Source organism: Haliotis asinina, chromosome 2 (assembly GCF_037392515.1).
Source record: "Haliotis asinina isolate JCU_RB_2024 chromosome 2, JCU_Hal_asi_v2, whole genome shotgun sequence".
Taxonomy (NCBI): domain Eukaryota; kingdom Metazoa; phylum Mollusca; class Gastropoda; order Lepetellida; family Haliotidae; genus Haliotis; species Haliotis asinina.
The window spans coordinates 69127357-69144295 of record NC_090281.1 but is presented as its reverse complement, the minus strand read 5'-3'; the positions used below and the strand labels follow the sequence as shown (position 1 = coordinate 69144295).

Below are 16939 nucleotides of genomic sequence, written 5' to 3'. Positions count from 1 at the left end.
AGAGGGATCTCAGGCAAAGCAGGAATATTTTATTCTTTCGACAATCAATAAATCACTAAATCAATCAATCAATAAACAGAACAATCAATGGATCAGGTCAATCAATTGCAATCACTGAACACTCGAGAATAACGAGGTAAGACAAGTAGTCAACATTGTAGATGTTATGACGCAATACCTATAAATGACTAATTATAATTCACTGACGCACCTAAAGGATCAGTCATCAAATTTTACTTTAAGAATAAAGGTGACTCGAATACTTAATTGAACAGTGACAACTATTACAATTGTATCATTATCGACTATTAGAGTAAATACAGTAAATGAGGGTCAATACTATGTAAATACTTCAACGTGATAATTTATTTGAAACATTCTGAGTTTTGATTTCCAAATGAAACGGTAACCGGCATACATGGCAATAACATGGCGGTTCACTTAAGTTTACAGTTGCCATGGTGACGATTAGGTTGAGCCTCACAATTGACATACTGCGCCGACGCCTGTAGGTGCGCCTGATGATTACAATAATATGTCTCATAACGAGAAGTGGATACTCTCTGCTAATATTTGTCTTATAAAGAAAAAGTGGATACTTTCTGATTATTGCATACTGAGACTGATATTAAGGAACTTTGCCTTTATATTTTGAACTATTCTAGACTGCTACTACATCGCCGCAGCGTCATGATAAAGTGTGCACATTACATGAACATATATTTATAAGACATTGCCAGAATGTGCGCGTTTAGCTAGATAAGTTTACATAAAGTATTATTATTCTAGAACATATGCAGTCACAAACTGGGTATCTCGAACGCAAATATATATATAAGCTTCTGGCGCTAACATGACATATAGAAATCGTACATATAACATACATTGCAAATAGTGTACATGCCAAGGATATATCTGTATCGAGAATGCTTCAACAACGTTGTACACATTGAATGTGTTGTACACAAACTATTTTAGCATCCACGACCCCGTACAATAATAAGCTATTTCAACGTGAAAACCTACACAATACAATTACCCTTTATACCAAACTGTATCATATTTAGTACTGTATTTGAAGACACGATTCAAATGAAATATCCCGACAAACTAGTGAGTTGGAATGGCATTTTACGAATTTTGACTAAGTGTAACTTACATTCAATGTTCAAGCAGAGTACAAGAGTTATAAGCAGAGTCTGACAAAAATGACAAAGTACAAGCGACTTACCTTCAAAAACAAACAGAGAGGGATCTCAGGCAAAGCAGGAATGATTCTAGTGTGCAACCATCCTGTATATATACCCGAGGCCTCCTGTCCAAATTTGAAGGCAAGACCGTACGCGCAAGTTTAATTGTCAGTTTCGACAATAGAATATGTGACATGCTGGTTACCTTACGCAAGTTCGGGAGAACAGATGCATAGCGCTAAATACCGAAATAGTGGAAGTTAGATAATCAAAGATTATCAATGTCGCTTTAATGTCACAGTTTGTGCTGGTTCCTTTGATAGATTATATTTGACTTGGTCAGCCGTGGCTACACAATCAGGTTCCCTGCGTTGACAAAGCCCTGTGTTACAGTTGATATGTAAAATGACCTAACATTTAATTGCATGTAGTGTCGCCTGACCGGTTGTGATTGTATGTAGCATCGCTTGACCAGTTGCGACAGCTTGCATCCTGAGGTAATAAGTGATAATATGCCAGCTGCCAGGCGCAAGTAGACTTAGCTAAAGTAAACTGAAGTTAAATATACATTGTAGGATATTTTCCGCATTTTAGTAAAAACTAGAAGTAAAATATGACAAATTTGACCCTGTTATAATAGCTAGAGCAGAGCCTCCCCCATGAAGGGTCATCCAGGGAGCCCTTGAGTTCCTTCATGACGACAGTGTTCAAGTTTCTGGGGGGTAAGGACATATCTTGAAGGGTAATTCCCATACACCTGTTGGCGGCATGTGGACCCCGGGAGTCGGAGGGGGAATCCCAACATCACACGGCGAGGTCACAGGTTAAAGAGATATGTCTTGAGTATGAAAAACACCTTTGAAATTCAGATTCCAACCTTGGCAAAATGCATAGATGTTTGCAGCACCGTGTTGCGCGGTTCAAGGTGGCTGAGTGGTATGTGAGAAGTATGTGTTTCTGTTCGCGAACATATGGCCAACAGACAAGCGATTAAAGTGCCAGTGTAAATGTGATATTAGACATATGTCTAAACGTTGGATAGCTTTAAAAATTCAATAACTTGATTTATTTAGTTATATAATTTCTGTGTGATTGACCGCACGTCAAACTCGTTGTTACTTCTGTAGGAAACCACGAAATCAGTTTTACAGTTCATGAAAGCCTCATTGAAGATCTCATGAAATGCGAACGTATACGTTACCTCGATATAACCTTTGAAATGATCAACGTATATGTCACCGTCATAGGTTGTAGCATCGGGTTTAATTGGTTGTGTTGCTTTTGTCTAGCTAAGCTTACGTCCTACCACCAAAAGGACACAAAAAAGGTGGTGTGGTTCGAGTTCCGATGTTTGTACCCTTGTCCCGAACTTAGCATTAGTCCTGCCACCCCAAGGACATAGAAAATGTGGTTTATTTCGAGTTATGTTGCTTTTGTACGCTTGTCTCGAACTAAGCATTAGTCCTACCACCCCAATGACATAGATAACTTCGAGTTCTGTCCCACCTCCATTAACTGTAGTTAATCGCATGTTAAATTAATGCACTGTGCTGATCATAGAATGATGACACATTAATTATCTTTTTATAGTCGAAGGAAATGTCTCCCAAACTTGGAAGTGTTAAAATGATAAAAAGGTAAGAGACGGTTTTCAATGAGAAATCGTAGTGGCTTTTAATAATTAGATTAAAAAAACATTCTTGCACTTAATGCCTGTACGAAATTGCATGTAAAATCACAAAAGCCTGGCTTTTGAACGTAGAAAAAGTTGACCATAATCTCATAAGAGATTGGTTTATAAGAAAAAATATCTACGATTTGGATGTATATTTTAGGAACTTTGCAGGAAATTTCTCACAGGACCAAGTCGTGACGCTCCCGATCATGTTGCTTCTTGTTTCAGAAACACTGAAACAAACGCCTAACCCGACTCACGCAAGTGTTTCTCTGCTATCGTCTTTGCATGCACACATGCATTTTCAGGAATTTCTGGAACTATCCTGACATTTACTGAACACAATGCAAACAAATGCAGATGTGCCGTGTAAATATGAGTGTAATAGTTAAAACACTCTTCAAGCAGGTTGGGTTCTTGAAGAACTTGGAGGAATATATCCATGGATTAAGCAAGAAGCCCTACTCTCGTTCTCGCAGAATCTTCATTATTGTAAAAAGACTTTTAAAAGTCTCTTTCACAAAGATACTTGGAATTACGCGGAAGGTTTTAAGAACCACACAAACACACGTGGATATAAAACTTTTTGTTGATTGTAGCTCATATATATGAGCAGAAGCATATTCGCAGAACTGATGTTTTATTTTGACATGTGAGACAAGGGAAGGGTTAAGGCAAAAGACATCTGATTTCACTGTTTCACAGCAGTGGAATTAAGTTAACAGTAGCACGTTTTTGCAATTGTTGGAGAACAAATGCATTTTCATGAACTCTGCGATTGTCTTGAAACGGCGTTAATCTCCCCTCCGTGCTATAAACTGAAGTTACCGGGCACCCAGATGTAGGTGAATCGAAATATCAGACATGCTGATAATACAATAATATCTCTTGAAGAGGAATCAACGACCGTTATTTTTTGTCTGGGGAACTGTAAGCTGTGTGGTTAACGGTTTTACTGTCACTTTTGCGACGCCTTCTGACGAATAGTGCCTCATGTCTTGAATCACGTTTTTCTCTCTCACAAATTCATGAAATAATATCTTCATATTGAATAAATCGCACGTAAAAGTCCCGTGCTCAAACGCCGTGTTCACGAACAGGTATTCCATTATCACGTTCACATGGACGTCGAGGCCACTGCCACCCTCCTGGTTTGTGACGGTGTTAGTGGGACAGTGAGCTGTCGAGATTGGGTTACTGGTGGTGTAACCCGTCAGAGGAGTTAGTTAGTGAAACGGTAACGAGCTGACTAGATCGCTGGATTTGTAACGACCTGGTTGGATAATGGAATGGTAACAACTTGACTCCATAGTGGAGTGGTAACGGCTTGACTGGATAGTGGAGTGGTAACGACTTGACTGAGTAGTGGAGTAGTAGCGACTGGACTGGATCGGTGGAGCGGCAACGACTTGACTGGTGGATAGTGGGAGGTAACAACATGACACCAGAGTGGAGTGGTAACGACTTGACTGGATTAGTGAAGTGGTAAGGACTGACTTGGTAGTGGAATGGTAACGGCTTGACTGGTTTAATGAAGTGGAAAGGACTTGACTTGGTCTTGACTGTGCTAGTGGAGCTTTTATGAGTTAACAATGCCAGTCTGTGAAGAGATATCTCGTGTACCCTTTTCGCTCGTCCTAGACACAGGTGCACCTTGTTCTCCGTTGCGACGATAAATCCTTTAGAAGGACAAATTGAATCTGATTTCATCTGTGAAGAGCACATGAGACCAGTGACTTTGATTCCAGAGGCCATAACGTCTACTCTATCGCGAATGCGCCTGCCTGTGACGTGGTCTATCATCTCGGACTGTTATGATTCTTGGGTGACCCATTGGCTTAGAATCTATGACACAGTTTACCAATCGCACTCTGACTCACACTAATTATAATGCTGACATCAGTCTGACGCGTGTGTGTATGTGGTGGGCGTGTGTGTATGCATGTGTGTATGTATGTGTGTGTGTGTGTGTGAGAGAGAGAGAGAGAGAGAGAGCGCAGGAAGGAGGCAGGACAACACCAAGTACCATCTTTTAACGCCGCTTCCCAAGCAGACGCTCTGTCTACTGGAATAGGGAGAAGGTGTGTGATGCAAATCACTGCTTGGCCATTGGCCGAGTCTGCGTTTGTGCGGCCTAGTTGGCACAGGAACTTTGGGGACTTGACGGAATAGCGGAACGGATGCTTGTCTTGGGAAGGCGGCATATATACCCTGGAACATTTTATTCCAGTACAAATTATAATCCACAATTGGACCTCAGAGTATTCTGTGAGGAAGGTGGTGTATGGCTACCGTAAAGCGTACACCTTGAAGACCTGACAGAAAAATAATCTGCACTAACCACACCCCACGCTCCATGAGTAGATAGCGAAGTTGCGTCATGTTCTATCTATTCATCACTTCACCATCAATGTTACATCTCAGAAACGTTCCTTCTTTGAAGTCAGCATTACAGTGGGAATGCGATAAGATTTAATGAAATATATGTCTTGTTTCATCATCCAGAAATTCCAATCAAAAGAACTAGTTAAGTAACTACACCAAGTACACGTGAACCTAATAACAACATACAGATACACAAGGTACAGGTGCACTTACATGCGGGGGTGATTTCGTCCTGGTTCGTACTACGACTTTCATCGAGCGCGATTGCGCGGATGTCCACTTTCGCCACTAATCAGGCTCATGAAGCCGGCATGTGAAAACTCCCCCAAACCCTTTTCTGCCGTATTTTCATTATCGAGTGCTTTTATCTTTTTCCCAAAAAATATTTTTATTTACAACACAAACATTAGTATTTCACTTACTTTTGCACGGTATTACACAAAGGCGATATATCTCATGAAGTTAAACGACACACACCCATTCTCCAAACTTCAAAGGCAGAGTTTATGTGCACGGAGGTAAACGCTTTCAGACTGTCCTAATTGAGTTGTGTAAGTAAATTCTGCATTTATCTACAGGTTCCTCGGTTATCAGACAGAAAACGTGAGATTTAATTGTACTTTAGAGTACTATTACCTAACTCGGATTTTCTGTGAAAGTTATCAGCGTTGGTTGCAATGTGTTATTTTTATTTAGCACACTGAGGTGCGTGTTTAAGTGTGTAATAACTTTGTTTTACGTGTTTTTTCAGCTGCAGTATGATGAGAAAAGGGTTTCTACATTTAACCCATAATGGGTATCGAACCTAGAACTTCGGAACAGTTTAATATAAATTTAGTCGAAGCGCAAACATTATTCACATTAAAATATGCATTGTTATGCACGTATGAATGATTGTAGGCGGGCGTATAACCGTACAGGCTTTTAAGTTGTAACAAGTTTTTATGCTGAAATATGGAGACAAAAGAGGATGAAATTGAAGATTGCCTCAGTTCTAATTATTGGCTCAAGATCCGACGACTTCAGTGAGAATCCCTTACTGCAGACCTTTCGGAGCAGTGTTCAACCTAACACACACGTACTGAAACATCTGTTAATCCGGAGGAAAGACTTGATTCCATTACTCATATGGGGATAGATCATGAATCAATTCTAAATGCATTATTTAATGTTTAATATAAGATCAAACTGGGAAGACCTAGCATGCAGATTCAAAATGATCTAAGTTCTAAGAGCATCTACAAGAAATAATGTTGGTCTTATTCGTCCCTTCTTGACAGTTTTATTGGTGTTTTCAAATCTGCACGCGAGTGCAAACACATGACAGTCTAGACCTCCAGTTATAATCCTTCACGGATGCACAATGACACCAAAGGACGCCCCATATAGCGTTGGTGTTCCTTCAGAGAACCTCTACGACAAAAACAGCACCAAAAACGACCAGTCAAAAAACACTCTGATCCTCTGCTGAGTCCACAAACCCTCTCCCGAGACGGATGGTAGAAGAGCTGTAATGAAACCTCTGTGAAGTCAATTTGAGAAACCAGAACCAGCGATCACCTAAACATAGATATGTAAGTTATGTAACCGAGAGTAATAACGTATTAACCGTCAATACAGATGAAAAAGACATCTGGTGTCTTCCTCCTTCTGGTAGTGTCATCATCAGCGACATTCTCTTCACCAACGGGACACGGCGGCGTGGTGTTTGTTGAACAGAGCATGTGTTGAGTGGCGGGGGTCCCTACCCTTTACCAAATAATGTCTTACTTCATCTGTGAGGATATTTAAGACGTGCAAGTGCATGTTTATTTTCAGTCCATGGTTCTTCTTGTTGAGGTTAAAACTGGGGCTATTAGGGTGTAAAATCCATTCTTCAGATCTATCGGTTTTCTGTTTCTTTTCACTAAGTGTTTCTTAGTGTGTTCAGGTTTGTTGTTCGTTCTTGAAGTGAAAAACGTTCAGTGTTTCCAACTTCGTTTTTGGATTATAATTATTTGCAAAGGTATAGTACTTCCTACAAAAAAAATAATAGTTTTATCCCAGAGCCATCAGCAATATGCTAGCTGATGTTGGTTCGGGTCACGTTCCTCAACGAAAGGTATCACCAGTCTCAGTCTACCATCAGCAACATTGAAGATGCCAATCTCTACCGTCATCAACCACCAACATGAGCGTCAATTCCTGCCACCACCAATATCAGCAATGTCTACTATCGTCAACCACGAATATTAGCATTAATTCTTGCCATTACCACTACCACCCATCAAAATCAATCTATGCCTATAAAACTACCAAGATAAAATAACAACATCAACAACGTCAACAACATCAACATCTCTACCAATTGCAATATCAAGTTCAATCCGTACCACCTCCACCACTAACTTGAATATCGATATCAATTTCTACATCTTGCATCAGCATCAACAACTTATGAAACCAGAACATCCAACATTCACAGCATCACTTCGGAATAAGTATGCTACAGTATATAGCAGTGGGAATACTGGGTACCGGAAATATACAAAACTAAAAAATACCCAATAAGAATTAGGTGTAAGCTAAATCCCAAAGTAAACCAGGCAATGCTTCATTACCGAACGAAGCATCAAAACTAAAAATATATTGTTCCAACGTGCTAAGAGTACATGCATGTCGAAATGGCTCAACCAGTCCTCACCTGCTCTCATAATATATCAAAACACGATCAATTCTACACTGTAACGCCGAGCACAGTCAAGTGTGAACTAGTCACGGTAATGTTCTTATTTCCGCTCAATTAAAATACCTTTAAGATCACTACAAATAGTACCACTCTTTTGGGAACTCGATTACGGTTGGAATGATAATGTTGATGTTTTCATACTGGTTTTGCTTTGCTTAATTCGAGATCAGATAGGTTTGTACTTTGTGCTCTATTTACAAAGGTTTGGAGGTCGTAAGCTAGTGTTCATGGGTAATCCACACCAATAATTGTGGTGTCTGGGGTCAGGTATTGTCCCAAACCTCACCCCATGTGGGGTGAGCGTTGTCTATTTTAACCCACCTCGTACGATATGGAAATAAAAGAATAACCATCTAGGGAATGCAGCGTAACTGTATTCTTTGTCAATACTATAAATACACACCATCTGTCATCTCAGACTATTGTCCTTATTTCCTTTATGTCGTCTGCGTTTTCCCGCCAAGACAACAGACGACATTCAGGAGTCAGTGACCTCAAGGACTGCGTCTATCATTTTCCAAATTTCCATGTACAGAATCTAATCTTGGGTACACTTATCGACCGCCAAACCGTACATCAAACGAAGAACTTTTTTATTATCGTGTCCCGCGAAATGAACTCTGTGAACTGCTGTCACGTGACCCAAGCATTCCTCATACTTTCGCATGTTCCTTCTTCACGCTCTGGCAACCCGGGCACCATGACTCCGCCGTCTTTGTTGACGTTTTTCTCAGTAAATATGGAGGTCGCATACTTACCGCGCAAAGCCTATGTTCATGTTAGGATGTTACTTAAGCTAAAAATACTTCTGTCTCGCGCCGACCTCTCGCGTCGAGAGGTCAGTAGACCAGGCTGGTGCATTTGTTGCAGCAAGTCTCGCGAGAGGTTGCTGTGTTTACGCCTGAGAACTCGTGACTCTCATTAATAGCTTACTTAAATGAACCGCGCAGTAGATACATATTTGGTAAACGCACTTAACCGTCATTGTACAAACCTTTCTTTCCGTCTTAGTTTAGACGGTACGAATATACGTCTTGTAGCACAGCAGGCTTGAGGCAAGAGCGTTTCAGGTTGGGTGGTAGCAATTAGACTTTATTTAGTAATACCTGGGATGGTAAACTCTCCTTTGTATATGCCTGACGTTTGGTGAAGTTAAAAGACCTTCTTCAAGGCGCATAATACATTTGGCGTGGGTGGCTGAACACAAATCAATGTCGCCTTCTATAACAGTCTGACTCACCGACAATTACACAGATGGTTTACATTCATATTTAAACTTCAAGGCATTCCTCCTTCAGGTACATGTACATATTTGGTGACCGAGGTTTTCATGAACCAAAGTTAATAGTGTTTTTATCCACCAGTAATTTGAAGATCTTTGTGAAGGTTTTATTTCATGCTTTCAAATTATGCAGGCTTTGCGCACTACGTAGCTTATGGCGGATGCCAGAGCTGACGAGGCCATGGTTGAGGGCACTCGTGACATGATGATGCAATAGGTTGAAACATGCTCTACATCGCGTTTCGCGTATCTCCTGGCTTTTTACATGTAAAGGCGACATTTAGAAAAACTGTATTCAATTTTACTATTATTACCACTAGACTGAGCCGCCCACCACCACCACCACCACCACCACCACCACTACTACTACTACTACTACTACTGTTGTACCACTAATATACTACTACCATTACTTCCTACATAGACGAACACTTTAGTCCCAGAAAATAAAATATAATTTTGATTTTAACAAACCCATTTAAAGTGGAAAGAGTCCCAGTGTGTCTGGAGGTGGAGCAATCAAGACTTGCTTAATTTAAGCCTTCAGTATCGCAGGGAGGGTTGTGCTATAGAGAAAATAATGGGACTAAGGAACATGACAGACAACGTACGTAACTTCCTACCAATATGTCTGCAGCGACAGCTACTACTCGACAATAGGCACCCTGCTTCTACGTCTACTGCTATCTATCCTACTGCTACGTCTACTACATCGTCAGCTCCACAACTACCATCGTTAGCGCCCAGCCAGTAACCCTTCGTGCCTTTGTACATTGCAGGCCCTCAGGCGGTGGTCGACGACGGGCACGGCGGTCAGTGGTTCTCTTCTCCGAGAATCATTACACCACTTGTGTTCATCATGGAAGGTAAGACACCTATATTTCATCCACCTGAATAGTTCAAGGATTCACTTCCCTATCACTAAAACCAACGTCAACCGTGATCCACCCCTTTTACAAATCTCATCAGCCATCCACCCATGAAGGTCCGGGTTGGGACTGATCTTCGTTAACCCACTGTCGAGAAGCGACTTGGGTTGTCAGGCTTGCTGACTTGGTCGACACAAGTCATCGTATCGCAATTGCGGAGATCGATTCTCATGCTGTTGGTCATTGGATTGTCTGGCCCAGATTCGATTGTTTAGAGACCGCTGCCATATAGCTGGAATATAGCTAGGTGCGGCATAAAACAACAAACCATAACATCGGTTGAACTTGAATGGTGCTTATCAATCATTTTTTCTAATTTGCCTTGTCTCGGTAAGTTCGGAAAAATATTAACTGCGGCGTTTAACAACATTCATTCTCTGACTATCTTTACACATTCACCACACGAATATTATTTACATTTTGTTTGGGGTGATAAGTAAATCACGCACTACCACTGATAGCCTGTATAGAGTCACAGAGAAATACCTATTTCCACATCGTGACGTTATGAAGGCACGGCAATAATGCGTTACAGATGTTGGCATGTGATCACGTCTCTGTTTACGGACATGTTCAAGTGTTATCGTCTAGTGTTTCCAGTATAATTTAAATAAATAATTTCCGTCTGTGAAATATCCAATTTATTTGTGGGATGTGTCTCCAGTTGTGTAAATATCCCTTTTTAAGGTTTAAACGATTCTTATGGTGATAACCGCCTCATTTATAAATATCTTTTGAGAAATAACTACTTTGCTTTTTAAATATTAAATAAATCCTTCCTGTGTGTGAGGGTGACGTGATGTCATAACGTGTGTTCTACTCGTAAAGAAGCTAACATGGTTTAAAACAATTTCAGCTTATATGATAACTTAACTGTGGCAAATTTGGAGATACCACAAAGATTGGGGCTGGTTTCACAAAGCCGTGATAGCTGAGACTAAAACACCTCACGGTCTTGCGCTGATGTTCAGGTTAAAGGTTGGCAGGTTGTATTACTTTGTAATTCAACATATCTTGTGTGTTTGAAATACATGTCTATACCAGTACATTGTAGAAGATGTATGGGTGGTAAAGCAGTAAACCCTTCGCGAACTGCGTATGTGACGTGTAGATTGCATCGTGTATCTCTTGAAATCGCGTGTAGTAAGTAACGAACCGGTATATTCCACTAATGGAATTGATTTTCTGCCCAATAAGAAAAAAACAAAAATGAGTCATTGTCAAAATGAAATCTCCTTAACATGCGGTGTCTTCGGGAGATTCGGAAGATGTCGAAAAAACCGAAACTCCAGACAAGACGAGTGCAGATATCCATGCTTTGTATACGCTTCTTGAATCGAACTTTCAACTGGCTTGTTAAGCAAACACCTTAACTACTATGCTACCACATGGCCCCTCTTTCGATCAAGACTACACAGATGCATATGTGTATACAGCGTCGCAATGATGTACCCGAATACTTAATCACCTATACTGTTGATGGTGTTTCGAGTGGTTGGGGTGGGGGTGGGGGGGGGGGGGGGGGGGGGGGAGGGGAGGGGGCGTTGTTTTTCCCCCGTTCAACTCCGCACTTGGAAATATTCCAGCTGTATAATGGCCGGTAGTAAATAATCGTGTCTGTATCACACAATGCAGTGACTGACATCACGAGCATCGCTCCACGCAACTGAGATACGGTCACGTGTGAAATCGGCGAACCCGTTAGTCGCCACTTACGACAAGCATGGATTGTTGAAAATCAGTTAAACATGATCTTCACGGGTCTGTTGTCGGTAACACGAGAAAGACATATACCATACCTTGGACGAGAGCGATTGTGATGATACATTACAGCAGTGTGTAATTACGCCCTATAGACATATACTACACATAAACTTCGAAATTTGGTATTCGAACAGAGTAGGGGCGGTGGGGTAGCCTAGTGGTTTAATTTTAAAGCTTTGACTCGTTATCATGATCTATTCCACCAATGAGTAGAATGTGTAAATCCCTTTTCTTGTGTTCCCCGCCATGACATTGCTGAACGCGGCGTTAAACCATACTCAGTCAGTGGAAGAAAATAGGTTGCTGAAGCACCAAAGTAATTAATCTTTAGTTTGTTGAGCTACAGTCCTCAACAAAGATACAATATATGATGTCAAATGCTGAACTCATAAGTCCTAAGGTGTGATTTGCCTGAAATATGTTTGCTAAAGTGGTGAAAACATAGACATACGAGCAGTCACATGATCTCATGATACTGAACATTGGCGTTTGACAACCGTCCTTCCGTGACCCTTACACCACCAAGACCTGTGACCTGTGATCCACGTCACTATGGGTAACCAGACGTCCCGATTGGCCTTCTTGTACCAGGAATCACAAAGCTCACCTCCATATCTCCGCTGAAGCAAAGTGGTGAAAAAAACGATGCTAACATCCGTATCACTCATCAAATCAAAGATACGTAAATAGTTAATGATACAAATGTTTATTCATAAGATGATATGTTCTAATGTAATTGTTATCACAGCTGTATGTTTGATATGACATGATACGATATAAAGTTTATGTATACAGCATCGCCGAGATCCTACATACGATAGGCGTAAACGGTTATCACTGAAATCATACATTACGCATATGGATTTAATCCATCTGGATACCTGTACATGCTGAGCGGCCGGTGTATCTACGTATGTAACTTCTTTGTGTAAACAACAGTATGTGGCGAGGTTCGTTTCTTCAGAATCAAATTTCATTGAGGATGGAGGTTTGGGGTCTGTGTTGGAGAGTTGATGGTGGATATGAAGATATCAAGAAGAGAGCATACACTATCACGATAAATACACAGTAAAATACAACTAACTACTTCACATTGACGGAACAGAAAACAATCCATGCACCAAACAACACGATACACTACAACACATCGACGGAGTACAACACACCTCGTGCACTAAACAAGACGATACACGACATTACACCGAGACGCCACAACACAATTCGAGATGCACATGGCAACACAACTCATTACATCACATTACAACACAGGACCATCAATGCACTAGACAGTATGACACACTATATCACACCGAGACTGCACAACACAATTCATGCACTGAACAACACGATACGCTACATCACATCGAGACGCCACAACACAGTTCGACATGCACTTGGCAACACAATTCATTACATCACATTATAACACAGGACCACACAATCAATGCACTAGACAGCATGACACACTATATCACAACGAGACTCCACAACACAATTCATGCACATGACAACATAACTCACTATTTTGCATTACAATAAAACACACGATGCTTTACACCAAGACAACACATGCAATCCATGCACTAGACAACACCACACACTACATCACATCGAGACGCCACAACACAATTCATGTACTGAACAACAAGATACACTACATCATATCGAGACGCCACAACACAATTCATGTACTGAACAACAAGATACACTACATCACATCGAGACGCCACAACACAATTCGACATGCACTTGGCAACACAACTCATTACATCACATTACAACACAGGACCATCAATGCACTAGACAGTATGACACACTATATCACATCGAGACTGCACAACACAATTCCTCTCAACACCGCTTATGTTTACACCACGGCAACTGATGAATATTCCAGACTACAGTGACAAATGTCCCATACATGCGGACATCAAGTACATAACGGCCAGTAATTCTATTCCAGAAGGTCAGATACTGATGTAAAGCTGCATCTGATTATATATCTTGTCCCTGAGTCATCTATGTAACATTTCCAAGTGGTGACACTACACAAGCGAGACACCCTCCACCACACGTACAAAAGAATACGAGCTTTATACGATTACACTGGTGGAAAGGACATTAACGGTTGATGTCTACTGAATCAATGGATGTTATAAGGCGCTTGAAACAGCTTTGTTGAGGTATGTGTCTTCTGTGGTGCTGGCAGGTATGTGCACACACAGTTGTGCTGAGTTGTGCTTATGTTAGGCAAATCTTTCGGTGTTGAACGGCGTAACATAACATATACCCACGTTTTCTGTCTACCATATTTCCAGTAGTAAGTCTAATGCCTAGAACACTTTCTACGTGTAAATGTCGACTAACTTCGACGTAATTCAGATTCTTTGAATGAGTGTTATCTTTGTCCATATCGCCAGTCACCGGTTCCTCTTGTAGCTGAAATATTGGTATTTGTGGCATCAGCCAACAAGCACATGTACAGTAATAAAGGATATATTGATTGTCCACCAGGTTAGCTACAGTAGCCATATTGGAAGTCTGGAAACTATTCCGGTTGCTTGTTACATGCGTCGACATATACCCATGCCTCATGGCACCGGCAGAGTTAGGAGGAAGGATATGGTTTTCAAGCACTAATTTCAAAGACAGGAATTGTCGCCTTCATAAAATATGACCTTGGTAATAAGTAGATTCGAAGGTCAGAACCTTGTCTCATTACTTCAGCTTGCAAATGGCCTAAATGAGCAATCTGAAATGAAGCATGTGCAATATTAGGAATACGAGCATATTTAATTCGCACCAGATGTCGACTAAATAAACTTGATGATGTTTTTGCGAGACGCGTTAAGACACCGTGGGGCTATTTTCAAGTTTGGGCTAGAGGCATTCCACTTTGTAAGTATCGTGTAGGACTTTTTCCAGTTTCTTACATCTTGCAATGTATACCTTATGTTAGGTTGGGGATAACGTGTTACTGTCATTACTGTTATATGCATTCGCATATGTTCTGAGTGTTCTCTGTACTTACTGTTGTTTGTTTTCTAAATGAAGCCCATTCCTTGTGTCTATCCCCGTGGTATATCTGAAAATGTCCAGAAACATAGTTACTCACTCACTCATTCACTTCTGGTGTTCTTAAAATCTATAGGTTGTGGGTATGACGTTACAAAAGACCATATTGTTTTTTTTATGCATATGTATGTCATTATTTAAAGGTGTAATGCCATTACGAACGGTATCGTGCCTCATAATCTTGAAACGTATGATGTTATTAAAGGTCTAAACATATGAATATGACAAGAGAGCATAAAATTTGTCTCATATTTATACTAGTTGTATAACAGGTATATGTAGTGGTTTGAAAGGAACTATGCCTTTTTGTACATAGTTATCAGAGATGCTATGTTTCGGTTATATAAACGATGCTATGTCTCGGTTATATAAATGTAATTCAAAACCTCCATATGCTGTACAATTGTATGTATGTCATCAGCACGATATCACGCATTCATAGCTGAAATATGCATGTTGTTGCAGCAATAAATAGTTCATATCTAGTTTTAGTTCTGTAGTCCTGTGAAGGTACAGTGACGTGTGCAGTAAACTCGTTTATAAAGAACACGCTTACACTGTGCAAAAAACACTAGATGCGGGGATCATTTTATCCTTGCGATTGTTTTATTCATTCATTCATTCATTCATTTTAACGAACTAAAATTAGCTGTCTTTAATCTTCATTATTACCGCAGCCGTTATTGAAAGCCTTATATTCTTAGGTGTGTGCATATTGCTGTAAGATATATGTGTCTGATTTATTTATCTCAACGGTGAAAGGTAAAGAGGAACAATCCATTTCTTCACGATACGTATTTGTTAAGTGCTGGAATCTGTGCTGTGATTCCGAAACAATACACTTATCTACAAACGTATGCCATACAAAATGCTATCTCGATTGACTGGTTTGAAGTTTCGCGAATAGTCACATATAAAGTACTCTAGACCTCAAAAGAGTAAACTCACACTCTTCAAATTTCATGTAACGCTTGAAGGTGTGTGAATGCAAGTACAAAAGTACTAACAGGATGTTATTCGGTTTTCTCAATACACATTCGATAAGAATAAACTCTTATTGGAGTTTGAATACTTGATTCCTTTTCATACTTTTTTGAGTGCTGACTTGAGTCGCTGCACGTCTCATTAATGACAGGTGAGCGTACGGGTGACTAGGGCATGATGCAAGTCCCTTGCAAAGTGAAGCAATCGTTGTAATTTAAATACCACACAACGTGGCCTGCATTACATCGATCTATCATTTCACTCTAGGAGTTCAGGTACACTTTTTGCCATTTTTACACTCTTACATGTTTGGGGTTTTTCAGTTACATTTTTTCACCACGTAATTTGCTTGGATGCACTTTGCGGCTCATTGCCAGCTGAGAAATAGATGTGCCTCTTATTTTGGGTGTTCCGGTTCAAAACATACATTAAATTTGCTCCCGCATTCTCAGGAGCGAACTCTACACGGCTAATTGAGAAGAGTAGATATGTTTGGTTGTTTAGCGAGTCCTTTTTGTTAAAGATATGTACGTTTTACGTGAACGGGTATGGTTTTTCGCCAACCTACGGCACAAACTCAGGAATTCTGGTTTAACATGTTGAGGGAGAGAGCGAGGAGATCTCAATGGATGAGTATGCTAGCTTTCATGACATGCACGATCCGAAGGAATGTCGGAAGCGCGTAGCCGGCGATTATGCCTCAATGCTCGAGTTACACTAAATCCTCAATGCGCGTATAAAAGATACGGATTCTCCTCTGGAACATATTGTGTTACAAGGTGGTATAACAGCTAACCAGGAGGACACAGGTCTATTGAACTGGAGTTGGGCAATCGCGACATGTGTTCGATGTGTCTGTGTGATTCCTGGCAACGGGTCATGACATCATCTGCGTGTTTGTCTGAAAGACGTGCCAGCTGGGATGTC

General features: G+C 40.6%; 1 protein-coding gene across 4 annotated transcripts in view; it reads left to right on the top strand.

Annotated features, from left to right (window-relative positions):
• The window catches only part of LOC137274209 (uncharacterized), a 138574-nt gene that overhangs the window by 105219 nt on the left and 16416 nt on the right, over positions 1-16939 (top strand). For all 4 annotated transcript variants that reach the window (XM_067807269.1, XM_067807268.1, XM_067807266.1 and 1 more), the window contains exon 3: positions 10040-10126. In XM_067807269.1, the coding sequence (XP_067663370.1) occupies positions 10040-10126 (87 nt within the window). The remainder of the gene's footprint in view (positions 1-10039; positions 10127-16939) is intronic.